Source organism: Amyelois transitella, chromosome 9, assembly GCF_032362555.1.
Source record: "Amyelois transitella isolate CPQ chromosome 9, ilAmyTran1.1, whole genome shotgun sequence".
Lineage (NCBI taxonomy): Eukaryota > Metazoa > Arthropoda > Insecta > Lepidoptera > Pyralidae > Amyelois > Amyelois transitella.
Window position 1 is genome coordinate 9,661,916 of NC_083512.1, and position 26,872 is coordinate 9,688,787.

The following is a 26,872-nucleotide window of genomic DNA, read 5'->3' on the forward strand; positions in this document are numbered from 1 at the left end:
TGTGGCTCAGTCGCACTTTTATCATTATGTTACTGCACCTTTGGTATAAAAACCTATCGCCAAGTTAATTGATAATGTTCAAAGCGAACTGTAATTGTGCAGAAGCCTAAACTCCCACGCTTCATCAAACATCTTGTCTTGAATTTAGTAATAATTATTGCATTACGTTGCTTGATGTTATGCGGAATGATTCTAATATTTGTGAGGCGAATCTCTGTAACTAATTCCTAGTAAATTCTAAAGGACCTGCAACCGACTGCACGCTTCAGACTTGTTTAGTAATGTCCAAGTGCCCAGTCTAAACAAGGCTTTCCCAAGGTGCCATTAGGTTTAAACAGATAGTTTGATAGCCAAATTTAGTTACGTACTTGGCCACTTCTGGATCTGAAGTGCAGTCCGTTGCAAGCATCTTATCTAATACAATTAACATAGTAAACTATGAAGAATCCACAATCGTCAAAGCACCCGGAATTAACACTAAGTACATCGCAGGCTTTAAGCCCTATTATTTAACAACGATTTGAAAATAATAAATTATCAGAGGCCGGATTTGCGGTAATACCAATACGATATAGTGCGTGAACAAGTATCGATAAATTGCGTATCGATGCAGAAAAGAAATGATAATATTATTGTGGCACGTTTGTTGGTTTAAACAACTTTTGGCATGGCTAGAGGTAGTTTTAATCTAAAACTAAATTTAACTTGTATTTAACAACGTTGTCGATTTTCTGTAGTTTGGTGATAAATTGTAGTTCATTTGCTATTTTCAAGTATAGTATCAGAACAGTAGTTTAGTGTTTCTCTCAATATTTTTATTTGAATTTTGAAACATTATTGTTTTTATAACGATAGAATCAATTTAATTGTTCATGCACTATTTGTGCCATCGCAAAACCGACATCTGCATATCACATACATACACAGAATACTTAAACTCGCGTTCCTCAAACCACTCCCATTGATCACACACTCACACAATGGCAGAATTGGTTTGTTTTCGTATAAATTTCAGTTCATAAGATCATTTGCTTTTTATGTGCAGCGCCAATGACATATACACTTTGACAATCCCCCGCCCATTAGGAAAATAGAAAAAAAGAAAACGAAAAATAAACAAAGCATAATTTTATTAAAAAAAAAATAAACAAAAATTGTGACACTAAAGATGTGATTGAATATGCGGTTGATGTTTTTGTATAAGACTTATTTTAATGACTAAGAAAATTATAATATCGATATCTTTGTCACTTATACAAAAATCATCAACCTCTTTTTGTGTAACTAACCTATCTATAATGTAGAATGTATATCAAAAAAGTAAAAAGATGAGTCTGTGAGCAGTAGATTATGCAGACTAAGTACTGTGCATAAAATTTATGAGATGAAAGTTAATATATCTTAAAACTAAGCGACGAATTGAAAAACTACCCTTAAAACGAAAGTCGATCACAAAATAATATCATGACTTGATGAGATGCTTAAAATCAGTCAAATCTATACATAAATCTATACAAATTTTAACTTCATAAGTGCTTAAAATAAGTGAATTGCGAGAAAAATCTAATAAAAGGAATGGACGATCTAAAATAATAAAAACTATATACTACATAAGATAAAAAGTTATATGCGAATATAGTTTGTCCCTTCACTAAATTTGGTGAAGGTAAGTTTGTCATGCAAATAAAAGTTTAAAGTTTCTTGAGCATTTATCTCCTTTAAATTAAAAATATACTCATCACCGTGCGTACTCACGTAAGTACATCGAAGTGTCCTCTAGGTGTTATGTGCAGTGTGCGAAGAGTGAAAAACCTGAATTTGTACCTAACTACGATTTCTATATTACCGACACCGAATCTTGTCTATGCATTACGAACTGTATAAACACCGAAAGCACCTAATCTAGGTTTACAATTTCAGGTTTAAACTCATTTGTCGTGTTGTTAGGCATGTCTTCAATAAATTATGACGTGCGTATTGTCTTGCTCGTATCACAAACGAGTGAGCAAGCAGACGATAGACGCCACATTGGAAATTTGTTGATGCCGTTGAGATTCAAAATTAGCTACATTTTGCACTCGTGATTTTAATTGTTAAATATAGTTTTACTCTCAATTTTGATTCAATAATATTTGGTGCTTATTTCAATTCTATGTCCGAAAAGTGCAGAAAGTGATTTTTGTAATAAGCAATTTAAAAAATGTAGCCAACTTTAATATCGTGCATCTAGTTTCGCAACAGTTATGTGTGCTGAAGTTTTGGAAAGAGCCCATTGTGTTTACGGTGCATTAGAAGTGAAATTTGTCGGGTAAAACAAATCATAAAAATAAAAAAAGATCCGCAAGCCCACGCTGATTGCAGTTTGGAAATGGATTCTGTGATCTCTTTTAGGGTCTCGAAGTGTCTACATTTATTCCTTTTTTTTCTTATTTGTCGCTCATTTTTGTTAAGTCCTATTATAGAAATTGTAGGAATGTATGAGATTTTTGAAGAAAATGCGATTAACACAATTGAACGACAAGGCTAATATCGATATAAAAAAATGCTTTCTGTTTTTTCGCCAAGCTGTTTTTGAAATTAGGTTGTTGATTAAAATTTTGTCTTCCAAATACCTGAGTAAGTGATTCATTATTGAACCAAACATTATCCAAACTGCAATACCCCGCTAGCATCGGATTATTGGAGGGTTTGCGGGATTTCGGAATAGTAGCGGAACAGCAGTAAATAAATTTGGATTTGATGACATTTTATCATGATCGCAATTTTAAAGAAATCGAACAGTGCCATTAAAAAATTGTTTGACTTCATGTTTATTATAAAATAGATAGATGTAATAATTATTGAATGTTTGGACATAGAAAAAAAAACTGAGTTATCAATCTGTGCATAGTAACCGAGTTCGTATTTTTCCTATTGTTAATATTCAATTTTAATTAAAATCATTTGAAAATCAAAAATCCAATATAAATATATAAACTTCACTTTCATATTAATAGTTTTTTTCAAATTGCGATCACGTAACGTGCCAGCGTTCCAAAACAGAAGGCCATCAAAAGCCGGTACCGCAAAAGGCTGGTAGCGTAAAGGGCGTAGAACTCAATATTAGGAGTGCGGGGGGGGGGGCGGTGGGGGCGGGGGACATGTTCTCGTGCCCCTCTAGATGTAGGAGTAGGGTCCGTCAGTGAGGGCGCTGCACAGCAACAGTCAGGAGGCGTCGTCCTTGCCCGCGCCCGCCGCCCGCCGCGACGACCGGTACTCCACGCCCGGGTCGAACTGCATCAGCACGAACACCTGACAAGGGAGTTGAGGAATTTAAAAGGCTCACCTTAACACGAATTTCGTATGTAATTGAGAGTAATAATGTCATGATTATGCCTTTGGATTTTCTTGTCGTGGTTACGTCGTTACGAATGGTGGGCCTATAAACAAACTGTGAGACGAGATATAGGCATCTCATTAGAGTCTTCCATCGGAATCGGAGAGAGAGAGAGAGAGAGAGAGAGAAGATAGGACATTTCACCTATCAAAATGAGCAAATTATCCCACAAGTTACCGTATTTGTCGAGCGGGCCATTATATAGGAAGTAGAAAGATCCAACCGAAGGTCACGGCGATCGAAATAACGTAAAAAATAAGAAATTACCTGATCAGTAGGCAGCAAGCTAAAGTCATCGGGCGGGTTCGTGATAACGTATCGCTTGCTGCTAGCATCACAAGAAGATGATGTATCTCTGAACCGGTACAGTCCGATGCAGAGCATGCCGTACGAGCGGAGCGCCGCCACGAACAAGTCACCGTACTTGCCGGCCTCGCCGAATTGTGCCAGCGGGCCGTCGTACAGGGAGATTTGACCGACTCTACATCGGTCCCTGAAAAGTAAGAATATAAAAGTCCCAATAATTATTTGTTGCGAATGTGGACTTCGCTATGATGTTCATGGTTTACACAGTAACATCGGTAAGCAGTGAAAATAATGTTCATAGCGAAGTAAATCAGTTTAGAATCCTGGAAGTAAAAATTAAATGAGAATCTGACCTATTAGCTAAGCTCTCAGTGGTAGAGTAGCCGCCGCGGAGCCCTGCACCTTCGGCCAGTATGAGCTCCAATTCGGGCGTAGCGCCGCCCGTGATCAGCGACCGGATCAGAGTTAAGGCATTTTGGTTGAAATACGTCTGGAAAATAAATGCGATCAGTTAATCTCTTTTTCCTGCATTAAGAAACATAAAAGTCTAATGAAAGAATTAAGCCAATAGACCCGTCAGACGACAGTTGCTATATGGTGATAACATTGCCAAATCACTTAGGTCCTGAACTCTGAAGGGACAATGTAAGAAACCATAATCAGATGATGTACCTAATGTCATAACCGAGAAATGGTTGCGTTGCTATTGTAAAATATACAATCGTGATTTTGTTGTTTTTTTTTTTAATACCATTTGAAAGGTTTTTTGAAGCAGTTTTGATGAATGAGTTACCCTGGCAACCGTATAAATACGAGAGAGACTGAGAATAGAATCAAGGAACTGATGCTTTCGGAAGGAAGACAAATTAAAGGCCCTGAGGATTTCTGGACTAATACTATATAATATGGACTAATAATAATAACTGGAACGAACAAGACGAACGTATCTTGATCAAATTAAGGACGTCCTGGTAAAGGGTCAGGTCAAAAGTACCCGAAACCGCCGAGCTTGCATGAAGAGAGTTATGAATGTGGATGAAGCGAAGGAAGTATGCAGAGATCGTGGCAAGTGGAAAGAGGTAGTCTCTGCCTACCCCTCCGGGAAAGAGGCGTGATTTTATGTATGTATGTATGTAATAATAACTGGTAGATAGATGACTCACGGTGGACATAAGAGAGTCTAGCACGCTGACGGCGAAGGCTGTGCCGCACGCGAACGGCTGCGTGAGGTACAGCTCCGTGTCGGGGTCGTCGTCGTCGTCCTGGTCCAAGAATTGGACGTTGCTGTCGTTAACTAGCTCTGTGGGAGTATTAATGTATGAGTGAAACATTGTTAAATAGTGTGACCAGGCTTATCATACTAAATTTAGTGAGATAACATTAGGAAAGACGCGTAGCGGTAACGTTCAGGCTAGTTCAGTTTTAAATGCCCTACTTGTTGATATCAGAAAGGTTTCAGGTTCGCTAGTCATTCGAGTACCACTTCAATAATATTTTCAGGATACTTATAGTAAATTATGATATTCACGTATTCTTTTTTGAAATAATACTGACTGAGGGTGAAAAGTGAAAATTATTGAATAGAATGTATAACTTTTTCTTCTTCGAAGTATGTATATTATATAGTATTCGCAGACAAAAACGGCGTCATTAGTTACTAATAATTCATATAATGACTGACTTTTTCAACACGGCTACACGTCTATCTTTAAAGGAAAACATGTCAATCCAGAAAATAGTCTATAAAAAAGCAAGAAGAAGATAGTCATAAAAAAACATCAACAAAATATATAAGTCCTTACCAGTTATCATAGGCACATTGGCTCCATACACGGACCCGCGTCGCTGCAGCAGCACCGGCGCGGGCGCAGCGCCGCTCGGCGGCTGCGTCGCGCCGCTGTTGCCGTTCGTGCCCACGCCCGCACTTAACACACCTACAAACAATGTGTAATTATTACCACGGACTTTTTTCCAGGATGGAACCTCCGAGGTAGAGGTGTTGGCGTAACCGGGACTTCGAGAAAGAAGACCCAGTTGTAGTGATGTGCACAGATATTTCCATTCTTAGGGGTACTCGTAATCGTCGTATAAAATAAGTCTGGAGGAGTCTCGGTGGAAATTCACGCATATAACTAAACATACGTGATGGTAGTATATAAGTTAATTCAGAATAGTTGATTTGAATCTATTTTATCGAACCTAGCTTTGAAGCGATTTTCACATTCAAGTGGATATTGTAGTTTCTGTAAACCTTCTTAGTTATTGAATGTCTGTTATTTGGACAAGTTGCCTTGGCCTCTCGAATTATTTTCTAGCATTTACTTTAAATAACATTTCACGTTGTTGCTTTATACGGTCAAGTGTTAAAATTGAGGGTTACTTACCTCATGCGTGAGTGGTCTTACCTATCGTGTCGTCGAACGTCATAGCTTTGATGTTCAACGAAGCCAAGATAGCTTCCTTGTCGGCCAGCGTGGGGTCATCGTTGGATGGCACCTTCGCTGACAGGATACAGCACATGTCACACAGATTCACATTCACTGCACGCAAGTCGGCCCGGCTTAGCGGTGAACCCTGGAATCAACCACAGAAACCCATGAAAAAGTATTTTTTAATTAATTTCTAAGTTATCATTTATTACATATTTTTGACGGCCTCTATGGCGGAGCGGTAGTACGCTTGCCTATGAAACCGTAGGTCCGGATCCGAATCTCGGCCAGGGCATGATGAGAAAAGAACTTTTTCTGTTGTTGTTCATTTATATAATTATTTATTATAAAATATAGTATCGTTGAGTTGGTATCTCGTAACAAAAGTCTCGAACTTACTTCGAGGCTAACTCGAACTGTGTTATTTGTCCCGTATATATTTATTTATTATATATCCAAATACAAGATTTATTATTGTGGATCCCAAAGCCAACACAATATCAGCGCACACATTGTTGTAAGTAAATTCGACACCATACAAAAGTATTGTCGACTGAATGGCACAACGATTGTTTTTGACATTGCCGTAATCAAGTTCTCAACAAATGCGTATTATAAATAAATAATGGGGCCTCAATAAGGTACCATTAAAACGCCAATGGATTCGGTACCGGTAAAATCAATAAGTTCCGGTATGTGCCTTAATCAATACCGGGTTTCAGTAAATAAAATTCAACTTAAAAAAATATACAATAAAATGGGGGCTGACCAATGTCCATTACTAATAACTGTACTTACATTCAAAACAGAAATCTTAGGCAGATTCTGCAACATCTTCCACTCTCTCCTGATATATTCTACACTTCCGACTATGACCACGTGTTTCAGCTCGTGGTAATGGAAGTTTGAGGCCCTGAGCGGCATCACCAGGTTCCTGAGGCCGATCAAGGGCGAGTCAGGGTCCGCGAATAGGCACACGACCACATGACCGTTCAGCACTGTCATAGCCGCTTGATTACGATCCTGGCGAAAGAATAAAAATTATTTTTTTTTTTCACAAATATAACAGGAGTAAGATTTTTTCAAGCAAGAACATTTTGGTGCCTTGTTGAACTCCTTGAATAATAATACGCACCGAAGTTATGAGTAGGCTGGCGATCCCGTGAAGCGGGATCGCCTCCTGCGACTTAAAATGCTGACAACTGCAAAAAGGAATGTAATAGGGTTGTCAGCCCTTTAACTTACATCTAAAGGATGTAACAGTACGGTGGGTTTAGAAGAGAGATGTGCCATCTCGCCTTGACTGGCGTTCGGTAGGTGGCCTAGGTATCAGAGCTGTGTGTGTACGTACATGATTACCTAACAATAAGTACAATTTGTTTCATGAAAGTTTAGTTTGTTCGACCACCCTTTTTAATGGTAGATAGTTGCCATTATAGAAGCTTACATACTTATATTTTATTTTTCACCATCACCTGACTAGAGACTTCACCCCGGGTCTATGGTTAAGAGGTCGCCACACAACTATCGTATCATAGCTCGCTGGAAATGATCTATCTATATAATAATACGTACTAAAATACAATCTTCTAGATTCCTGGCGGGACTCCAATGGAACATGCCCGTGGAATCGTATTTCATTTCAGTCTTTTCAAAGTCGAAGTCTTTCGACTGGTCATCCGCCAGGCCCGCCGGCAGACTGACTCCGTTGCTGTTTTGGTTGCCACCGCTACTTCTGCTCGTTGGCCTGAGAGAGAGCAAGATAGAATATCCTTTGTCAGTTTTATGATCTAATTTTAAAGCGCATTTATTCGAATTTTGAAATTCAGTTTTCGAAGATAGTTGTTTGAGAAGCATAGATGGAAGGGTGAAAAGATTTTTTTTTTAAATATTAATAGATAGGTACGTTGTGCTTTGATAGGTATTTATAATCTGTAAAGACTGAAATAGTTTATTTATTAAACGTTGTTAGAAGCTAAACACTTTGTAAGTACTTACCTAATCAATTTAATATCGAATGAATAATTATTTCTTTAATTAATATTTTAAATCTTATATATATTACATATAAGTATACAGTAACTATAGGTATATTAGTTTAGTATACTTTATGTAACCACAATAATAAATACTACTTTGTGTTTAACTTTAACATACGCGTTATGGGTTTATAAGATTCCAATTTATTATTTGTTTATATTAAGAATTACATTTTATTATTATACCTGTATATTTCCAGTTAACTACTTAAAGAGAGTATTTACTTGTAAGGGGTCTAAATACCTTAACGATCAGGGTAAGTACCCGAAAAAGCATGCATTTTTTAATGTGTAAACTCTACTTAATTATGACTACCAAGTTTTTAAAATGGTAATGTATAAATGTGTGAGTAAGATATAAAAATATGAACTACTAAGTTCTTAAAGATATGTTTGATTGTGCTGTAATAAATAAGATGAAGATGTGCTTATTTCCCAATTCTCGGTCTTTCGAATTTGTATGCTATTTGTCGTAATAATTGGCCGTAGTAATCCTAGATTTTATTTGCGACTTTCAAAAAAGCCGTACTAAATAATTCTAAAAAAATTCAATGAGAAATACATATTTGGTGATAGAACAATACAACTCTTTTGACTACAAAGCTCTATTAAAAAATAGTGAAAATACCTACCTAGATAAAGATTTATACATACCTACATACTTAACTAAAGTGCATTTAAAAAACATGCTGGCCTTAAAAAATAAAAATAAAAAAACTCGAAGGAGGGAGTGCCGTGCCGTTTCAAGTGCGAAATTAATATAATCTAAAAATATAAAAATTCATAGTTACACAATAAGAAAACAAAATAGTAAGCAAGCGCTACTTTTACTGAATACTTATATAAAATATTTCGGTCAGAATCGAATTGTCAAATAAAATTAATCTTATTTCATAAAAAAGCTAAAAAGATTTGTCGCTATAAAAAAATACGTAAAATTACATCTAATGAAATAGCCGCTTCTTTTTTACAATAATTAAGTCATTAACTTCAATTTTATATAACATCATGTAAAATCAATTAAATAAATAACAATTAGAAAATAAGTCAATGATGTAAAATAAAAAAAAAGTGTTAGTGACATTACATTTTTTAAATTGTTATATGACTACCCGTCTCTGACCGAACTAAGAAACTACCGATATAAAATCTAGCTGATATAGATAACTTGGTATTATTACATGAGTTTTTTGACTTCGTAGGCTAGATGATAGGCCTGGTAATTGGTGTCCTGATCCTGCGGATTCCTGTAACACAGGGCACAGTCGTCCAATGTTGTCCAGGGATTTATATATTAAGTGCTATAATATTAGAACCGCTATTTGTGCGACGTGTACGTGCTACGGAACGTGAAACAAGCCGCGAAGGATTAATTACATAGGATATCTTTTATCACACATTATTTTAATATTTTTTAATTTATTCTTAAGAACATGTTTGTATAGTATGGAAAAGTTATAAAGTTTTGTTGTGAAAGTAGAGTATAAATTAATACAGATATTTTTCAGGACGTAAATCTAGGATAGTAACGTAATATGACCATGTAAATATAGGCATCGATTGCTATAATGCATTTATTGTCTATGTTAGTATTTGATTTTTTTTGATGACACTGACTTGAGTCTAGAAGTAAGATAAATAACTGACTTGTTTTAGTGATTATGGATACCAGATTTACGCCCAATTAAGGAACGGAGACCAGATAAGCAAAGCTAAATTATAACATCTGGATTAACAAAATGAAAAAAAAAACGAATAGAAAAAAAATAATAAAAAAATTAATAATAGGGATCCTATGTGCCTTAGAACATTAAACCAAACGTAGAGGAAACATAAAAATAAGTTATTAAATATAGTAACTCTTAAGGATGAGCGTTTCCACATTAAACTTACGATTATAGGAGGAACTAGAATCTATTGAATAATTATTGTCATTGTTTAAAAAAAAAATAGTTGTTAAAAAATACGCACAATTTTTTTTTTCAAATTTAATTTCAGATATTTATTCAGGTTAACGTGAAAACGCATAATATTTCTTAGTGCTTACATAAAGTTACGGTACAGTTGCGATGCATATAAAATGTTTAAAATACTGTTCATCAAATTACCGATGTACATACTTTTTGTAGAAACCCTTAAACTGTGTAAGAAATAATCAACGCGATATAAATATTAGTGCATAATTTATGATAACAGGTAATAATTTCATCAATTTTTTTTTAACTTCGTTAAATCGATGAAACTTTTTTGTAGTGCTCTCGAATTTTTTGCCAGTCTCTCCAATTATCAACAAAACTGGCCGGCGATTTTTTTCTTGTTCGTAATTCAAAACACGTTTGAACATGGTGCACAACGACTAGGTTCATGACATGTCACCCTTCATAAATTGCAACTGTAACGCAAGGAATTGTTTTTCAGACTTAATTATACCGGTGAATATAAAAATGACTCACGTGTCCGGTGGCGCCCTATTCACATTGGGCTTCACCTTGTTGACTTGTCTCGTGGTGGTGGTGTTCATGAGCTGATTGGCCATTGGGGAGAGCAAAGTGGTTGGCGCTGCGTTACGATGATTGCGGTTTATCACTGTTGCAAATAAAATTCATAATAGGAGAGACTGTTAAAGGTTCAATTTGGTCAAATAAGCGCGAATTTCCAAAATATTGTAATCAGGGTCGTTTACAATATATTGGAAATTCGCGCTTTTCTTGATGGAATTCGAGATTGCTTATTTTTCAGTTGGAGACTTTTTTTCTTCATCTAACAAAAAAAAGTTTTTTAAGATACAAATACAAATTTTCTTTATTGCCCATAAAAAATACATATGTATTAAGTACTAGTAGATATAATTTTATCAAATTTTATTGTATTATAATTGCGGCCTATGTTTTAGCTGTATTTAGCTCGGGCTCAGCTCTGACACATAAATATTTAATTGTGCAACAAGGATCAATCATCAGAGGATTCAATATACTTACGACTAGTATCTTCTCCTCTTTCCCTTGCGATTTCACCTGAAAAGCAACGATAATGATTGAACCCAACTATATTTTTTGCAACAATTTGTTTTGTTAGTTACATAAAGGGATTCAAGTGCTTGTTACGAATCAAGGAAAATTTAATATTATCGTTTGAGAAATTTAGGACATTTTAAAATATTCTTTATTTTTTTTTATTAATAATAAAAAAGGATATAATAATATAGTGAGATTATAAAAGAAGTTCCAAATATAATTCAAATTCTACAACACAAGCGTATCAACAAAGCATTCAGGGATAACAGTTATAGAATTCTTTGAAACGGAGATGCAATGCCATGAGACGTAGCAATGGCGCAGGGGTACAAACCAGAAATGATATCCGCTTTAGAGTTTACCAAGAAGCACAGATCGACGGGAATCAACTGGTCATCTCAAGAAATGCGAAAATAAAATAAGAACTTTTTGCGTATCGTGGTAAATTAAAAAAAAAAGTATATTCTTTCGAAATTTGAAATTTAAATTTATTTCGCTTGCTGATGCGATAGGTTAGTGTTTCTACTATTGCCGGGTCATGTCATGCCTGATTGAAGCTTCTTTCCAGTGACGATTTTCATTGCCACTTTATTATAGTGCTCGCTATGAAAATGCGTGATAAGCATCTAAGTGCACGATACCTTCCATAACCTATGGACGAAGCACATTGCCGGTTCAATGGAGAAGTGTGGGCCGATGATTAAATAAAAAATAAAAAAAAAAAACACTCAGTCCTTTGAGCCTGAGATGTACCTCGAACATGGACCTTCTTGGGCAACTCTGGCGGCGTGAAGGTGGGGGGAGGATGGTGGTCATCTGCAAAACATCAGCACAAGTTCGCATTCCAATACACCAATTAATAAATACAGTAATACCTACTGGCACGTCGCAATATATCATACAGCGTGACTGTGATGGCCATTACTGTTTTAGCATAGTTCTTGCAAACAAGTAGTGCGAATATACTGATTAACAATTATCACATTGCAAGAAATGTAAATACTTGCCATAACCAACGAATGGCTTGTACGCACACTTTTAAATAAATGGGCAAATGCATTTAAGACACCTAAAGCCAATACTATTTTTTGTCTTCAGCTTGCAAGAGCTATAGTAATAGATTCAGTTTCACCTTTTTAAAGAGATTTTGTAAATGGTTTAGCGAATAATAAAGGTGAACTTGAAAAATATATAAATCGTTTTAAATTTAAACTTAAATTCACATCACTGAACACAAAAACTAATACACCACATTCACATGCACCAAACAACATATAAAGCTATTTCAATGTACAACACTAACTACAGACAAGCTTTCTCATCTAAACTACAACAGAATTGGATTATTAATGGATTTAGAACCCTATATTTAATGAATTGACTAATGTTAAGGAAAATGGCGAATGATTTTGAATGTGATATCTTGAAATGCCACTGAGCGTACTAACGTTAAGATGGTATAGCGAAACAATCGTAGGGATGTGATTAAGAAAAATAGCTCTTTTATACCAGATCGTTCGACTCACGCAGTAACCAATCACTGCTTAGTGCGGACTGTTCTATCGAGGCGGGATCTAATCAAATTAAACGTTCCCTATGCAGGGTTAATTTACATAATTAAAAATGTTCAATTTTAAGCATAAAATTACAAATTTACTATTACACAACATCAATATCAGAGGGACTATTTCGATGCAGAAATCAGGGAATTAAAATACTCCTAGAAAATATTTCGAGAATCATAATAACAACAACACCAAAAAAAATATAAAGACATCACAAATGTCTCTCGATGTTCATAATACCGACTAAAAGAGAGGCAAACATCTAACTGCTGATGCACATAGAGTAGACAAGACAATGATACAGGACACGAGATTACTATTTGCCTCGGGTGCGCATGGTAATAGCGCCGCCCGTGACGACATGACGTTAAACATCACATTGACATGTACACTGAAGTTATAACACATTGAGGTTACGTACTTGCCCTCCCAACCATCTGGACGGCTCGTACGCCCTTCCTGAACGTAGCCACTAAACCGAGAAACAATACCTTTTAAAGCTCATTTGTTAAATCTAATTTAGATCACCTGTTTATTTTGGGTAATACAGAAGGTACGCAAATAATAAGAATATGCAGACAGAGATGCAAAGCTGAGGTTTCGCTCCTCAATGTAGAAGGGGAAGGGTGGATGGTTGATATCGTCGTGATATTTGATTACAAGCTTTCAGACGCTGCCAGAGCTCTTGCAATAGATAAAATTAAACTAATGGAAGAGCCTGATGTTGCTGGTAATCAAAGTAGTGTCCTAAATTCTGTGTTTATCATCAGGTCACATTGATAGGTTTTATCCTACATCTGTCAGAGTAAGCGCATTGTAGTTATTATCTGCTTGTGGCTAGCCTTGCTGCACTATTTCTAGCGTGTACATTTTATTGTGTATTAGCATAGTACTTTAGCTCAGTTTATGTCCATGAGCAATGGTTAGTTGATGCAAACAAACTAAACGTGTTGTGAGGTACGGTAAGATGGAATAGCTCGCATATCCTTTCCGTACCGTCGAGACAACCTCGATATGTATTAAGATTTTGTTTCACCATCCCAGTCTGCATCATCATCATTCCGACATCTGTAAAAATCCAAAAGCTGACAAATACGAAGGTACGCTCCTATTTCATGATGGGGGATTGATTTGTTATTAGAAATTGATGAGATCAAGTTCTGTGTGCTTTGACTATCGGTATATGTGTTGTTTCTATTTAGAATTTGATCCCATCAAAGGTCAGGATGATCAATGGTCGTGACAGTGGTTTAGTTGGTCGACTCGCCTCGCATTAGTCACTGTCGTTAGCACAGACAAGCCGACTGCTGTCTCAAGTCTTTGATCTTGAAGCCCACTCTTCAAGGACGATGCTATGAGCTTTTTTCTTCACTCTTTTCTGAGACATGCTTTCATGGATAGGTACATAAATTAACTAAGTGTTTTGGGACAATGACGGTGCAAATTGCTGTTTGCGATATTTAGTTCTACTAATATTTAATTACATGCATTGTACTGTCTGTGCTGGCCTTGAAGTGCATCATATCAATTTCCGTTTTCCTCAAGTTGCACCGATTCGAAATTTTGATGCGAAGCGTGATCGCATGATGTGTATAAAATATAGCCTGATTGTATGTGATTTGATGTCGTTTTATTGAATGATGCACTAAATACTTTCGGTTTCCAATACAAATCAGAACAGAGCCAGAAATCTCAAAAGGCATAGAAAAATGGTGAAGTGTCGGAGTGCTTCATCTTATTGTGGCAGTATCCATTCACGAGCGGACATACACAATGATCGCTAATATAGGGTGTGAACGAGCACGGGCCAAGAATGCCTTGCAGCCGATCCAGTCTGTGAGGTACGGACGCAACACCACTAAAGCAACTCAAAATTATATAGACACGAAAAATAAATATCGGAAAACGTCAATTTGTGAGGTTAGGTGTGGTGCAAGTTACCTATGTCGGCTCCAACCTTCCGCTGCGCGGTCACTAAAAGTGTAGCCGAACAATTCATTAATTTTTTACAATATAAAGAGTACACAGTGTGAAGTCCATAGCAATTTTGTGTGTTAAAGTGTCTGAGGTCCTACGGTGTTCGTGACAATTCTTTATTATACAGGACGTGTATAAATCGTGACCACAGATATATTCAAAAGGATTGTGTCGGAACATTTACCAGAAAGAATGTCACAGAACTGTAATTGCATAATTATTAGTCAATGGTATTATCATATACTGTAAATTTAAGTTATTATTGTATATTATAAAATATATTTATTCTTAATAGTAAATAAGAAATGCTGATCTTACAGTTTTTGCATTTGCATTTCTTGATAAGAGTCTCGTCCTTGATGTCTTCGTGGCACGCTTTGCAGTAATACCAAGCCCTGGAACGTTAGAAAGGCTATCATCAGATTCTAGTAAAAATGTCGGCGCTCCAAACCCACCAAGAGTACATTAAAATAAGCGCTACTCGAAGATTCTTTTAAGTTGGTTTTTTAAACTTATTTTAGCTCACGAAATTTGTTTTTTACTAATGAGATTTATTCTGCTTTTTTTATTTTCATATTAAGTTAAGCAGACGATATTATACTTGTCGCCAGGTTACGAAGCTTTTATGATTATTAAAAGAACCTGATATGATTATGAATATAAGAGAAACGATCTCTTTCCGTAAAATGGTGGAAATTGTGATTTGGAAAAAAGACAGAAATAGCATACCTTTTGACTTCGTCAGCAGATTGAGCTATGAAAAACCCTTGTGTATTCGCATGAATTTTTGCACTCCGAGGGTTGATTGAAATCTTGCTATCCGCCATTTCTTCTCCTTTGATCTCTATGGCCAGCAGTAGTAGTTTCAATTTCGTGAAGCACAACCTAGATAGAAGTTAATTGATGTAATATAATTATTGGACTATGCATGTTCATTTGCAAAATGCAAAGCTAGGTTCGGTTGCAGTTGGCTTAAAATTATATTATTACATCATAAATACTTAAAATTAATAAATACTTGCAGCCATTTCCGGGATAATTCGATTTTTGTATATTTTATTTTATTCAGCTTTGTGTAAAGGTATTTGTGTATCTTTCTTGATTAGACAGTAATTTCAGAGTATAATCACACATACAGCCAAATAAAATTCATGTTACATAAAAAGATAGAATACACGTATAAATACTTACCTGTTATTTTACTGATACATTTTCATCAACTATGTATTCTAAGTATATTCATTAGTACATATCATGCATTAATACTTTCTCATGCCAGAAGATTTACTTATTGTGCAAAGTGTATTAGTGAAGTGGAGAAATATCTGACGACATATCGAAGAGAAAGCAAAATTAGTGTTTTCAATTGAATAAATAACTCAATTATGTATGAGTAACTAGTTAAGGGAAAAATATGAACCATGCGTATGATATTGTTTCACTGAAGTAATGAAATGCAAGCATTTACACTGCATTGTAAACGATGTTTGTGTATTTATAATGTGTCGGCTACCTACAAAAGTATAAACGTTGCCTAAATTTACAGTCATAATAACATAAAAGTGTCAAACATTTGACATAATAAATGTGTGTGTGTACCTACTTGTCTTTTTTATATAAATACCATTTTTGTGATTGCTATCTACTCAACTGTCTAATTACATACCGCATAATGCTACCCATTCAACATGCACAAGTCATTCTGTAAATTACGTATATTATTATAAACCTAAACCTACGACATGGAATAAGTAGATATCTACAGCGCCTTGAAAAAGAAAGAAATTATATAGTTAGTTCAGTTCATGAAACGCTTAACTTAAGACGATTCTGTGGTAAAATAACACATTTTTATACACGACATGTGATTATGAGTTTTTGTTATTCAATTTGCTTCTATGCATTTTTTAGGTTCGATAAATAATTGCGCTCATGTCCATTTCTCCTTTTAGGTATTAAATTAAGTTATAATTATGTTAGGTATTATATACTATACCATATTATACGGCGTGGGACTGGCAGATTTCGTTTAGCATATAATCTCTATCATCCGCACAAACATATTACATTTGGACTCGAATTTACTATTAATACGAAGCGTTTCAATTCTTGAATAAAACATATTTTCTTTCTAGACTTGTTATTCACTTTGTCCATGTACCAGACGTAGTGAAATAAATCATAGGGCAGCCCATACATTATTTCGTAAACATTAATGCCACATTTTGCTCATAAAACAGCACACATTTAAAAAAGTTACATTTATATGGGTCATGTAAAGAAATATTATTACATACATACATACATACATATCATCACGTCTATATCCCTTACGGGGTAGACAGAGCCAACAGTCTTGAAAAGACTGAAAGGCCACGTTCAGCTATTTGGCTTAATGATAGAATTGAGATTCAAATAGTGACAGGTTGCTAGCCTGTCGCCTAAAAAAGAATCCCAAGTTTGTAAGCCTATCCCTTAGTCGCCTTTTACGACATCCATGGGAAAGAGATGGAGTGGTCCTATTCTTTTTTCTTTGGTGCCGGGAACCACACGGAAATATTATTATTCAGCTTATTTTTGGGTTATGTATGGTAAACGGGACTTTCTATTCAATATTTTTAAGCCATCCCCTCTACAAACAAAGACAGTTCTGATTCAAAGACGTTTTACGTTGACGACTTATAGTCTGTTCTTATGGAACCTTTTACTTTCAGCTCTTTTTAAAGAATACTCATGATACGTGAACAAAATGGATATCACTGGGCGCTGTAGCGTAAGAAGGCCATTAGGGTAAGTGCACACTCAGCTAGGGTTAGCAACTGGCACACAGTGTCTACGTGCTTTAAGGCCTGAAGGCCCCAGATCTTACTCGCTCGCTTGGGGGAAGCTCATCCCCGTAAAGGAAGTGGAAAGAGTCTCCGTGTACATCTCGCACCCCGTACCCTGCAGGTAATCGTTCTGCCAAGCTTGTGTGTCAGGGGACTGCAATCAATCAACGGGAGACGCTAAGCTCGTGCCGTGTTAGTCCTAAAACCTCAGCTTCATCTATATTAGTATTTCTCCCTATATTAGATACTAAATTCAGTGTAGTAATGGATACATCGACTAATGCAAAACAAAACTGTACAACACTAATGGAGAAGCTGGGCGATTATTTATAATCGGTTAGTGATTTCCGGACCACGGCTTTATGGGATGGTTTAACACTGGAAAAGATGGCGTGACGTTGTCTTTGGTCACGGCTGAGCCTGACTTACTCTGCGGCCAGTATGAACGGCATCCCCACAAACGTGGTGCTCAGAGTCTCGGTATACATCTCCATGCCGGTGCCTCGCATGTAGTCATTAGTCCAAATAGCCATGTCTTGTGACTGTGGAAATTCCGCATACAACACAGTTAAAAGAAAGAACATTCGAGAAGCAGATTGGATATGTTACTTGTTTGTGTCTGTAAAAACTTTTAGATAATAAAGAAGGTATACATGAATTGATAACAACATGAGTATTTGAGCCACATTTAACTTCAAAGTTTGAGTTTTAATTAAAACCATAATGTCCTCACAATAATTTTTTTTTGAAACATGTTTGAACAACACGGTTTGAACAACAGACACCAAGAAAATTGCACCTTGAAAAGCAGACTTAAACTTTATTGCCAATAATTCTGCTTCCGAATGAACTTTGGAAAAGGGGACAGATAAAAAAGAAAGTAATAAAGAAAAGGCTGACCGTCTTGAAACTTCTCATGGCGAACAGATTGGCCATCATAGTGGAGAACCCAGGGGCGAGGCAGCTCTGAGCGATGAAACCCAGTTTGAGCTCAGCGAGGCAGATTACGTCGTCTCCTTGTTTCCAGTCCCACGATGGAATGTTGAGAAGATAGGCCTGAAAGCAGTAGAAATTGCAACGATATAAATTATAATGAGTTAGTTTGGCTGCTAAAACTACACGATTGTTGGGTATTTAGGTATGAGACTTTTTTTTGCTAATAATAAGTCAAAATGTATACTGAATCATTGTCATCACAATTCACAATATGTAAAAAAAGAAAGAAATTTATAAAAGTTACCTTATTATGGTACTGCATGAGCTGTATAATAACTCTGATGTCATCTGAATAGTTCTTGATGGATATAACCCTCATGATGTTGGCCGCGTCCTCCGCGTCTGGGTCCTGGCAGTATTTGTTCGCAAGCACCAAGCAGGCATCTGCTTCATGTACCTAACATGACGCCATTTTTATAAAAGGTATTTTGATTGATAAATGGGCAAGAATAGAAATAGAAAATAAAAGAATAATATAAAAAAAGGAACCTTTAGTTTGACTTTGAATATAAATTTTCGTAGTTTGAATCAGAAGTATTCTAAAATATAAAAATTGTTGAATCACAGAACTTCCTGACCTAAATATAACATATCTTAAAATAGTCATACAATTTGTGACAATAACAATATTTATTTACATTATTTAACTATGCCTCATTCGTAAGAACGCTGTAAAGCCTGAATAATAAAATTTTAATCATTGGCTGTTATTTAAGTTATATCAAGGATTATATTAAAGACACATTTAACAACATTGTGAATAAATTGATAAAGTAGCATAATAATGCTTTTCGTACTAATGAGGAAGAAGGACTAGAGGAAGCGAAGTAAGGCTATAAAGCAAAAGAAATGCATGCTTCACATAATAGTTCTTGGTTGTGGAAATGACCACTACAGAAAATTATACCAATAGTGTTACTGTAATAAAAGTAATTTTGAATAAGTAGTAATCATTTTTGTAAAGCAGGTGGGTTTAAAGAAGTGGATTGTATACCATGCAAACTATGTGCTTTATAAGAAGCCATGCTACTAGGACTTACCATACACTCGACAATATCGACAATCGACAACTGTACTTGACTACGGTTAAATTTTGAAACTGAAATCCTTTCGTCGGCAGCCATTAATGCCAATTGGTTGTATTGTACAGTACAATCGATATCGATTGTTTGAGTATACACGGGCCAGCATCGCAAACAACACCCAGTATTGGTACGGACAGCGAGGTGGGCGCGGCGAAAGGGCAGGAATAGAAACACACAGCGCCGGGCCGGGACTCTGCTAGGCCCGGCACACACACATAGCACAGGCACGCACAGACAGCCCAGTCATGACAGAAGGGAACCGCAGCTCCAACAGAACGACTTCTCGGAAGGATTAGTCAACGAGCATCGCTCTACGTCTATAGAAATGACAGTCTGTACAGCTGCAAACCGACACCACGCCCAAAATCACATCGTCGTGTGTGTTACTTACTTTTACCCTCTGAAGGTCGATTGGATTCATAATGGTGCCTTGAAAGAATTCCACAGTGGTAAAGTGTCTCTTGAACAGGCCTTCGAGCTCCAGGTCGGGCGGTTTCCTGTCATCAACGCTGAGTTAACTAGCTGTATAGGTAGACAGTCCGCCGCCTGTCGTGGGCCGATCTTACCATGCATTTCTATTTACCAAAATATGCAGTCGTGTAATGAGACGGACGCGCCTGGCTGGAGCGAGGCGCGACCGACCCACCGTGAGAAGCAATGATTGCATCAAAAGAACCACGATTTGAAATTACAAAAGTGATAAAACCTACTGTGTCTATGGAACAGCATCTTTAAAGAAGAAAAAAGATCTGTCTTATGCACATAAATAAATAAAAAGTACAAGGTCACGTATACGCGATCAATGATAAGTACGGCCGTGCGATAAACTAATGCCTGCGCTATTCGGTCTTACTCTAACCTTGACTCTCTCAAGGTCGACGGCATTCATCATTGTACCCTGAAAAAACTCGACGGTGGTGTAGTGACGCTTCAGGAGACCTTCCAGCTCTAGGTCGGGCTCTTTTCTGAAAGCGTCGTTGGATCATACATGATACACCACCTTAATCATATAGGCAACTCAACTGTCCATTAAACGGATTAAATTAAGATCTTCGCTGTAAAAGTACATACATACATATAATCAAGTCTATATCCCTTGCAGGGTAGACAGAGCCAACAGTTTTGATAAACATCAATCTTTCAAGACTGTTGGCTCTGTCCCCGCCACGGCTACGTTCAGCTGTTTGGCTTAATGATAGAATTGAGTTTCAAATAGTGACCGGTTGCTAGCCCACCCCCTAAAAGAAGAATCCCAAGTTTATAAGCCTATCTTCATCTTAGCTGTTAAAGTATTTAAAACAATTACATTTAAATTACGAAAAACAACTTTATATATAATACGAGTATGTTTGTTTACGTTAGAGGTGTATTGTTTTACTAAATAACCATTCTGTTTAGATATCGATCTTTATAGCGCCAATGTGAAGCGCGCCAATATCCGTTCTTCGGCAATATACCGCTCGCCGCATAATTTCCGGCCAGATGATCAACGGTCTTTCATCTTAACATTCAATTTCTAAGAACAATTCGTTGGAAATAGTTTAAGAGATAATGCCCTATATATTACAGTACTCACAATACTTATAAAAACTATGCTGTACTCACCTATGTAAAAAAACAACCTCAACGTCGACATCTTCTCTGTCCTCATGTAGGAAGTCTTTTAAAAAATGGCTTACTGACTCGTATGTTATATGTCCACATACAACAATATGCCTGAAATTTTATAAACATATTATAACATCACAAATGTACAGCTCTTCGGACATAGGTGCTGCTACAACATAACTGCCATTTGAGAACAAGCTTCAAAGCGAATTTATTCGAAAGCCTTTTGACTCAATTTAGGAATTAGCAAACTTCGAAATTAATAGTACTTGAAATTTTGCAGTATTGAAACAGTAGCGCTTGGAAATTGAAAATATTCGCACAAGAAAATTTAAGAAGCAAGTTTAGAAAGCTCGGAGTAGAACTCCAGAATAGAATAGATGTACAGCAATTTGAAGTTTTATTTAACACCTGGGACCACATTTACTCAGGGAATGCTGACAAACATAGAACAAACTCAAAGGTCACATCAGGGTTAAACAAAACACTTGGTGAAGGAAGCGTGAAAGTTTCAAAAACATAATAATTAGACAACGTTTCCATTTCTTTTTTTACACATTAGCGAAGTCACGGATAGTGAATGGATTATTAAATGAACAAAATTTCGCTCAATCAAATATTTTGGAAAAATGAAAGCGTTGTGTGAATAATAACCTCCATAATTTACTAAATAGATTCGACGTTCATCAATTTGTGGTCTCAATGTCTATAGAAGTATGTCTAAATTCTAGTCTACAGTTAACTGCAACGTTAATAAGATCTATATCGTTTAAAAGTCTATTTTTACCATAATACGTAAATATTAATTCACAAAGAGATGAACTATCTTGTCTAGAAAGCTCAGTTTCCTTCAGGAGATGTGTAATTCTATCTACCACGCTACAACACAAAATAATCACAACATGAACAGGGCGGGGAGGGGTGACATTGCAATGACACGTGGAATATTCGGGAATTTCATTCATCTCGGGAATAGCATTCTTGGAAGAGTACAGTGAAAAGAGGGTTAAGTGTAGATAATGAAAGAGAATTATTGATGTGACATTCAACATTCTTAGGTCAAGATAAGGGATATTCATACACAGTATCTTTGAATATTATTTGATAATCTTCATAATTTTTATGATTTGCAGCTTTCAGTATTACTGTATATAAATACCGTACCATTCAAAAGCTTGCGTCTCAGTACGTCGAGAAAAAATTGGACCGTTCTGCTGAAGTGGGGGAACAAAGTGTCTTCGTGTTCGCGAAAAGGCTTTCTTTATAAGTTCAATGGGTCGGGTATAGCTGCAAAATAGCGGTGTAGACAGACAGTCGACAGCGACGTACAATGATGGAGGTTAATTTATCACAAAAACCAAACCAACGGAAGATATTAAACTCACTAAAATCATCCAGAAAGATTTGTTAAAAGAAAAGGGTAAATTAAAATGCAATTTGCTCGAACTAGCCATATCATGCATTCTATATTCATCTAAGGTGTGGCAAAGGAACTGATCTCATCGTTATCTTATAAAAATTAACAAATCTACCTTGTACCGACGATCGCAAACATCGCAAAAATTTACAAATTTAATTTTTTTTTGTAATATGATCTGTGTAAAACTCTAGGATGATGTCAATTATGTCGAATGATATGTCGATTACTAAACTAATTTTGCATTAAAAATGTCCTCAATGCACACAGCCTTGCCACGCTCTATGAATTTTTACGTAAATACATTACACTAAAATTAACCGAGGGGGTCGTATCAAAAGTACATTACAGATTACAAAACAGTACAGTGGGTCAACATTAAGAGTAAGAGTAACAGTAGGTAAAGAGTCGTGCAGGCAGGGAGATAGGAAGAGCGGATGACACATGGCACTCACTAGGAGCCGGACCGCATCAACAGCGCCCCCCGGTCGTCAGAGCATCGTCAGAACCAGAAGGAGCTGTCGACGACTGACACACCGGAACTCCACAACACACTACGATACCACTCAACATTTAATTCTCCGTAACTAAGCTTTACGTTAACATTCCTTTACGTATACTAACAGAACATAATCATGAAACCTATAATGACGAGCGATAACACTAGCCACTATCTGCTGTTCACTATTCAACTGAACTCAAATCAATTCAAAGGTAATTTACAATTATATCGACTCATAAAAACAACAACTCGCGGGACTCGCGTCCCGCCAAAGATAAGTGAGAACACAGAAGCGTGCTAAGAGAGGAAAAGGAAGATATAGATTCACAACACGGAACACATTCAACGGAACGGAGTGAAGACAGCGGCTCACCTGCGTCCCCGCTCATTCTTGAGGGTGCCGCCATACTTGGGTCTAGTGCCGATTAAGTCAATTATCTCTGGGATACAACTGGCAAATATCGCCTAAACGCCGACAGACAAAACAAGACATTCACATTCAAGTCGACCGATGAATGATGGGGCGCGGCGGAAAGGAGTCGCCAGTCGGCGGTGCGGTCGGCTGGCGAGTCCGTTCCGACAGGCGCGGATGCGGTTAGTAACAGTGGTCGCCGAGCGGAGGGCCGGGCGGCGGCGCGCGGGCACTGGCTGTGTGTGTCTCGGGACTCGTGGCGAGGTGCCGGGCTAGCGCTACAGCGTGGCGACAGGCATCGTGTGCAAGCGAACAAACCAAACACTACTTCATCGACAGCATTACAAAACTTTACATCGGCTCTCTCCACATCTAGTCTCGTTAGAAGGATTAAAAAGCTCAACGTTATCTCGAGTAAAATTTACGAAAAAAGCCATGTAGTAGTGCGTCGGTCGACCGCGCGCCTGTCTCTCTAGTTCGGGGAGAGGGGCGCGGCCGCCGGGAGCTAACTCTTCGAGCATGCGCCACGGCACCGAGAGACCGATTCTAGTGAAGGATTAATAAATTTCATTAGCAAACTCCGCATTCAATCAACCAAGATCGAAACCGTGAGAGGTAGGAAGGCAGGAAGCCGCGTGGAGCGGGGGCGTGAGGCAGGGTACCTGCGGCGGACGTCCTTGTTGTACCGGCCGCCGTATTTGTTGCGCTGCGCCGCCAGTTCCGTGATCTCGGGGATCCAGCTGGCGAACACAGCCTACGATACACAGCAAACACCGTGAGGTGAGTGACCGCACTCCGCGCGCCCGCCCCGCCCGGCCCGCGGCCGCGTACCCTCGCGCTCAAGGCTGTGTGGTTGAGTGTCGTCTGTCTGCGTGGTGGCTGTGGCAGTGTGATGTGCGGGACTTGGGTGCCGTGCCGAGCTACGGCGTGACCGGCGCAAGCCGTGACGGGACTCGTGACCGGGTGCATGCAAAGCCTAAGGATACATACGCTAACTAATCGATGAACAGAACTTAAAAAGAAATCGGTTTCACCGGTTCCTAAACTAAGACGATGGGCATTCGATATAGACGCTTGGTAGACGCGAACACGACCCGACCGGCGCGATTAGCCTCCAGGATAAATCTTGCCCTGATTCTAGCGGGAATACCCGGCTCGGAAGCGCAAGTACTCCGGTAGTACCAGAGCGAGAGGAACCTCACGGCAGACCGAGGGATCGAGCGGTGAACACGAGTAGATGACACAATACATCTGACGGCACTGAGCAAGCTTTCTTAGAGGTGATGATCTCACATCGTCTCCGAGAGCTCGGGCGATTCAGACCGAGCATGCCGACGAGTCGACCGTACATCGAAATGAATCGCCTTCACTTTCGGTGAACAGTTTATAATCAAACGGATACCTTTTTCCATGTTCACGCTTCAGCTCGCCACTGTACTTGGACCTACTTCCTACCAGCTCTATAATTTCGGGAATGCTACTAGCGAACATTGCCTGCAACAGACCATGGTGTCGATCGGATATCTATGTCGGGCACGCGGACACCATCGGGTGGTGCACGACAATGTCCACCCGGTAATATCTATGGTGACGCAAAGTCGTAAGTGTAGCCGGTAGCGGAGCGAAAATAAAAGAAAAGGAACGTGTGTGTCTACCGGTGATGTGAGCAACTGAACACAGCCAGGCACTGGTGCGGCATGCAAGATCGCGAGGTGGGAGGGGTGGGTCGCGGCGCGAAGCCGGCGAAGCGGGCGCCGGGCTCCACTACTAGTCTCGGCAAAGGCACTCGATCTCGTACCACTGTCCCCATTTTACTCCGATACTAAGCAAGTAACAATGTCCGGCAGCACATCGGTGAGTTCACGTAACAAAGCAAAAGAAAAACAAAATACACTCATGCATTGAAAACACGAGAAGCTTTAGTGTTCGGCGATAGACTAAAGAATGCTCCATTGAGTAGAAGCGGCCGTTAGAAGAGAACACGAATGGCGGTGAGGCGATGCAGCCGCGGCTCGGGCGGGCTGCGCTCGGCGTCTCCCGAACGCTCAACGTCATGCTCTAACGTGTGCACTAGACAGGCTTACAATCATTCAACGAGCTGTGCGATAATCCAGTACTCTTGTCTAACAAGTCCCATGTGAACTATCATGTAACCTTCGAATGGCAAATACTCGTTATTTCCTTTTGCTTTGTTAATTATTGTAGCCTTATGCAAGGAATCGCAAGCGTGGCGCTTCAAAGCAGCCGCGAACTAATACGATACTATAGCATCGTGATTTATGGCACGGAATGTGCGATTTTTAAGCAGTATGACTTGCCCATCCTTGCACATTTGTTCATTGAAATTATTTTAAATTTAATAGGTAGTTCATTATGTAATCATTATATTTATTAAATAATTGAAAGTGAAACTTACCAAGCCGACGAGGAGAAAAAAAACCAAAAACGTTCTGCCAAGTACAGTGTGACAGAACACATCACCATAACCTACTGTGGACATGGTGACTATGAGAAAGTACACGCACGTCCAGTACGATAACTTCTGTGAATTCTCAAACTCCAGCGGATCGCCGGAGTTTTCCAGCTGAAATTGAAAAAGATGTTTATATGATCTCACAAATTTTACGAGATGGCGGGTCGTAGTAGTTATAACTCTGTGGAATGATTAATGTCGTTGTGAAAAATGGAAACTGGGAATGGCCAAAAGAAATATAAATTGAGTTATATTACAAAGTTTTTAAATTTCGAACGCCTGATGTTACCATGTAACAAAACCTGGTAACATCAGGCGTTCGAAATCTGAAATAACTAAGCCGTTGTACCCAGAAACAATTTCCAATCGAACCCCGCGGTTTGTCCCTTTTCAACTGTCAGTTGTAGAAAACGACGGATAACATTGAGATAGGATTATTTATTGCCCATTGTATTACTTTTCATGATTGGAAATTGCACATGTGCGACAATTTTCTTTTCTTGGGATTTTGATACCCAAAATGAAAATTTATTCTATGGTAATAATGACTGAAGGAATTATTAATGTTAATAAGGTGAGCATTGTGATTAAGTAAATGAGTAAGTATGAACTAAGCTGGCAAGATTGCCACTTTTCTGAAAAACAGATCATAGTCACTTCATGTAAACTTCATACTTCAATAGATTCTTATTAAGGTGAGCATTGTGATTAAGTAAATGAGTAAGTATGAACTAAGCTGGCGAGATTGCCACTTTTCTGAAAAACAGATCATAGTCACTTCATGTAAACTTCATACTTCAATAGATCTTGGTTTTTTTTCAGACTCACATCAGACATGTGCCTAA

The 26,872-nt window shown here is 37.9% G+C and overlaps 1 protein-coding gene across 6 annotated transcripts in view; it reads right to left on the reverse strand.

Moving 5' to 3' along the window:
* Positions 1-1,113: 1,113 nt before the first annotated feature.
* The window catches only part of LOC106142873 (calcium-activated potassium channel slowpoke), a 63,379-nt gene continuing 37,620 nt past the window's right edge, over positions 1,114-26,872 (reverse strand). Inside the window, exons 6-28 of one of the 6 annotated variants that reach the window (XM_060945731.1) lie at positions 25,971-26,138; positions 24,957-25,048; positions 21,221-21,331; positions 20,007-20,112; positions 18,775-18,927; positions 18,435-18,590; positions 17,964-18,076; positions 15,436-15,591; positions 15,025-15,101; positions 14,671-14,703; positions 13,726-13,797; positions 11,918-11,980; positions 11,129-11,164; positions 10,604-10,736; positions 9,332-9,397; positions 7,687-7,858; positions 6,910-7,134; positions 6,088-6,256; positions 5,485-5,616; positions 4,846-4,982; positions 4,036-4,172; positions 3,644-3,869; positions 1,114-3,291 (exon numbers count right to left, since the gene is read on the reverse strand). In XM_060945731.1, the coding sequence (XP_060801714.1) occupies positions 3,205-3,291; positions 3,644-3,869; positions 4,036-4,172; positions 4,846-4,982; positions 5,485-5,616; positions 6,088-6,256; positions 6,910-7,134; positions 7,687-7,858; positions 9,332-9,397; positions 10,604-10,736; positions 11,129-11,164; positions 11,918-11,980; positions 13,726-13,797; positions 14,671-14,703; positions 15,025-15,101; positions 15,436-15,591; positions 17,964-18,076; positions 18,435-18,590; positions 18,775-18,927; positions 20,007-20,112; positions 21,221-21,331; positions 24,957-25,048; positions 25,971-26,138 (2,820 nt within the window). In that variant the 3' untranslated portion in view covers positions 1,114-3,204. Of the gene's footprint in view, positions 3,292-3,643; positions 3,870-4,035; positions 4,173-4,845; positions 4,983-5,484; positions 5,617-6,087; positions 6,257-6,909; positions 7,135-7,686; positions 7,859-9,331; positions 9,398-10,603; positions 10,737-11,128; positions 11,165-11,917; positions 11,981-13,150; positions 13,202-13,725; positions 13,798-14,670; positions 14,704-15,024; positions 15,102-15,435; positions 15,592-17,575; positions 17,689-17,963; positions 18,077-18,434; positions 18,591-18,774; positions 18,928-20,006; positions 20,113-21,220; positions 21,332-24,956; positions 25,049-25,970; positions 26,139-26,872 lie in introns of all 6 variants that reach the window. The other 5 variants (XM_060945730.1, XM_060945727.1, XM_060945726.1 and 2 more) reach the window with 5 other exon arrangements.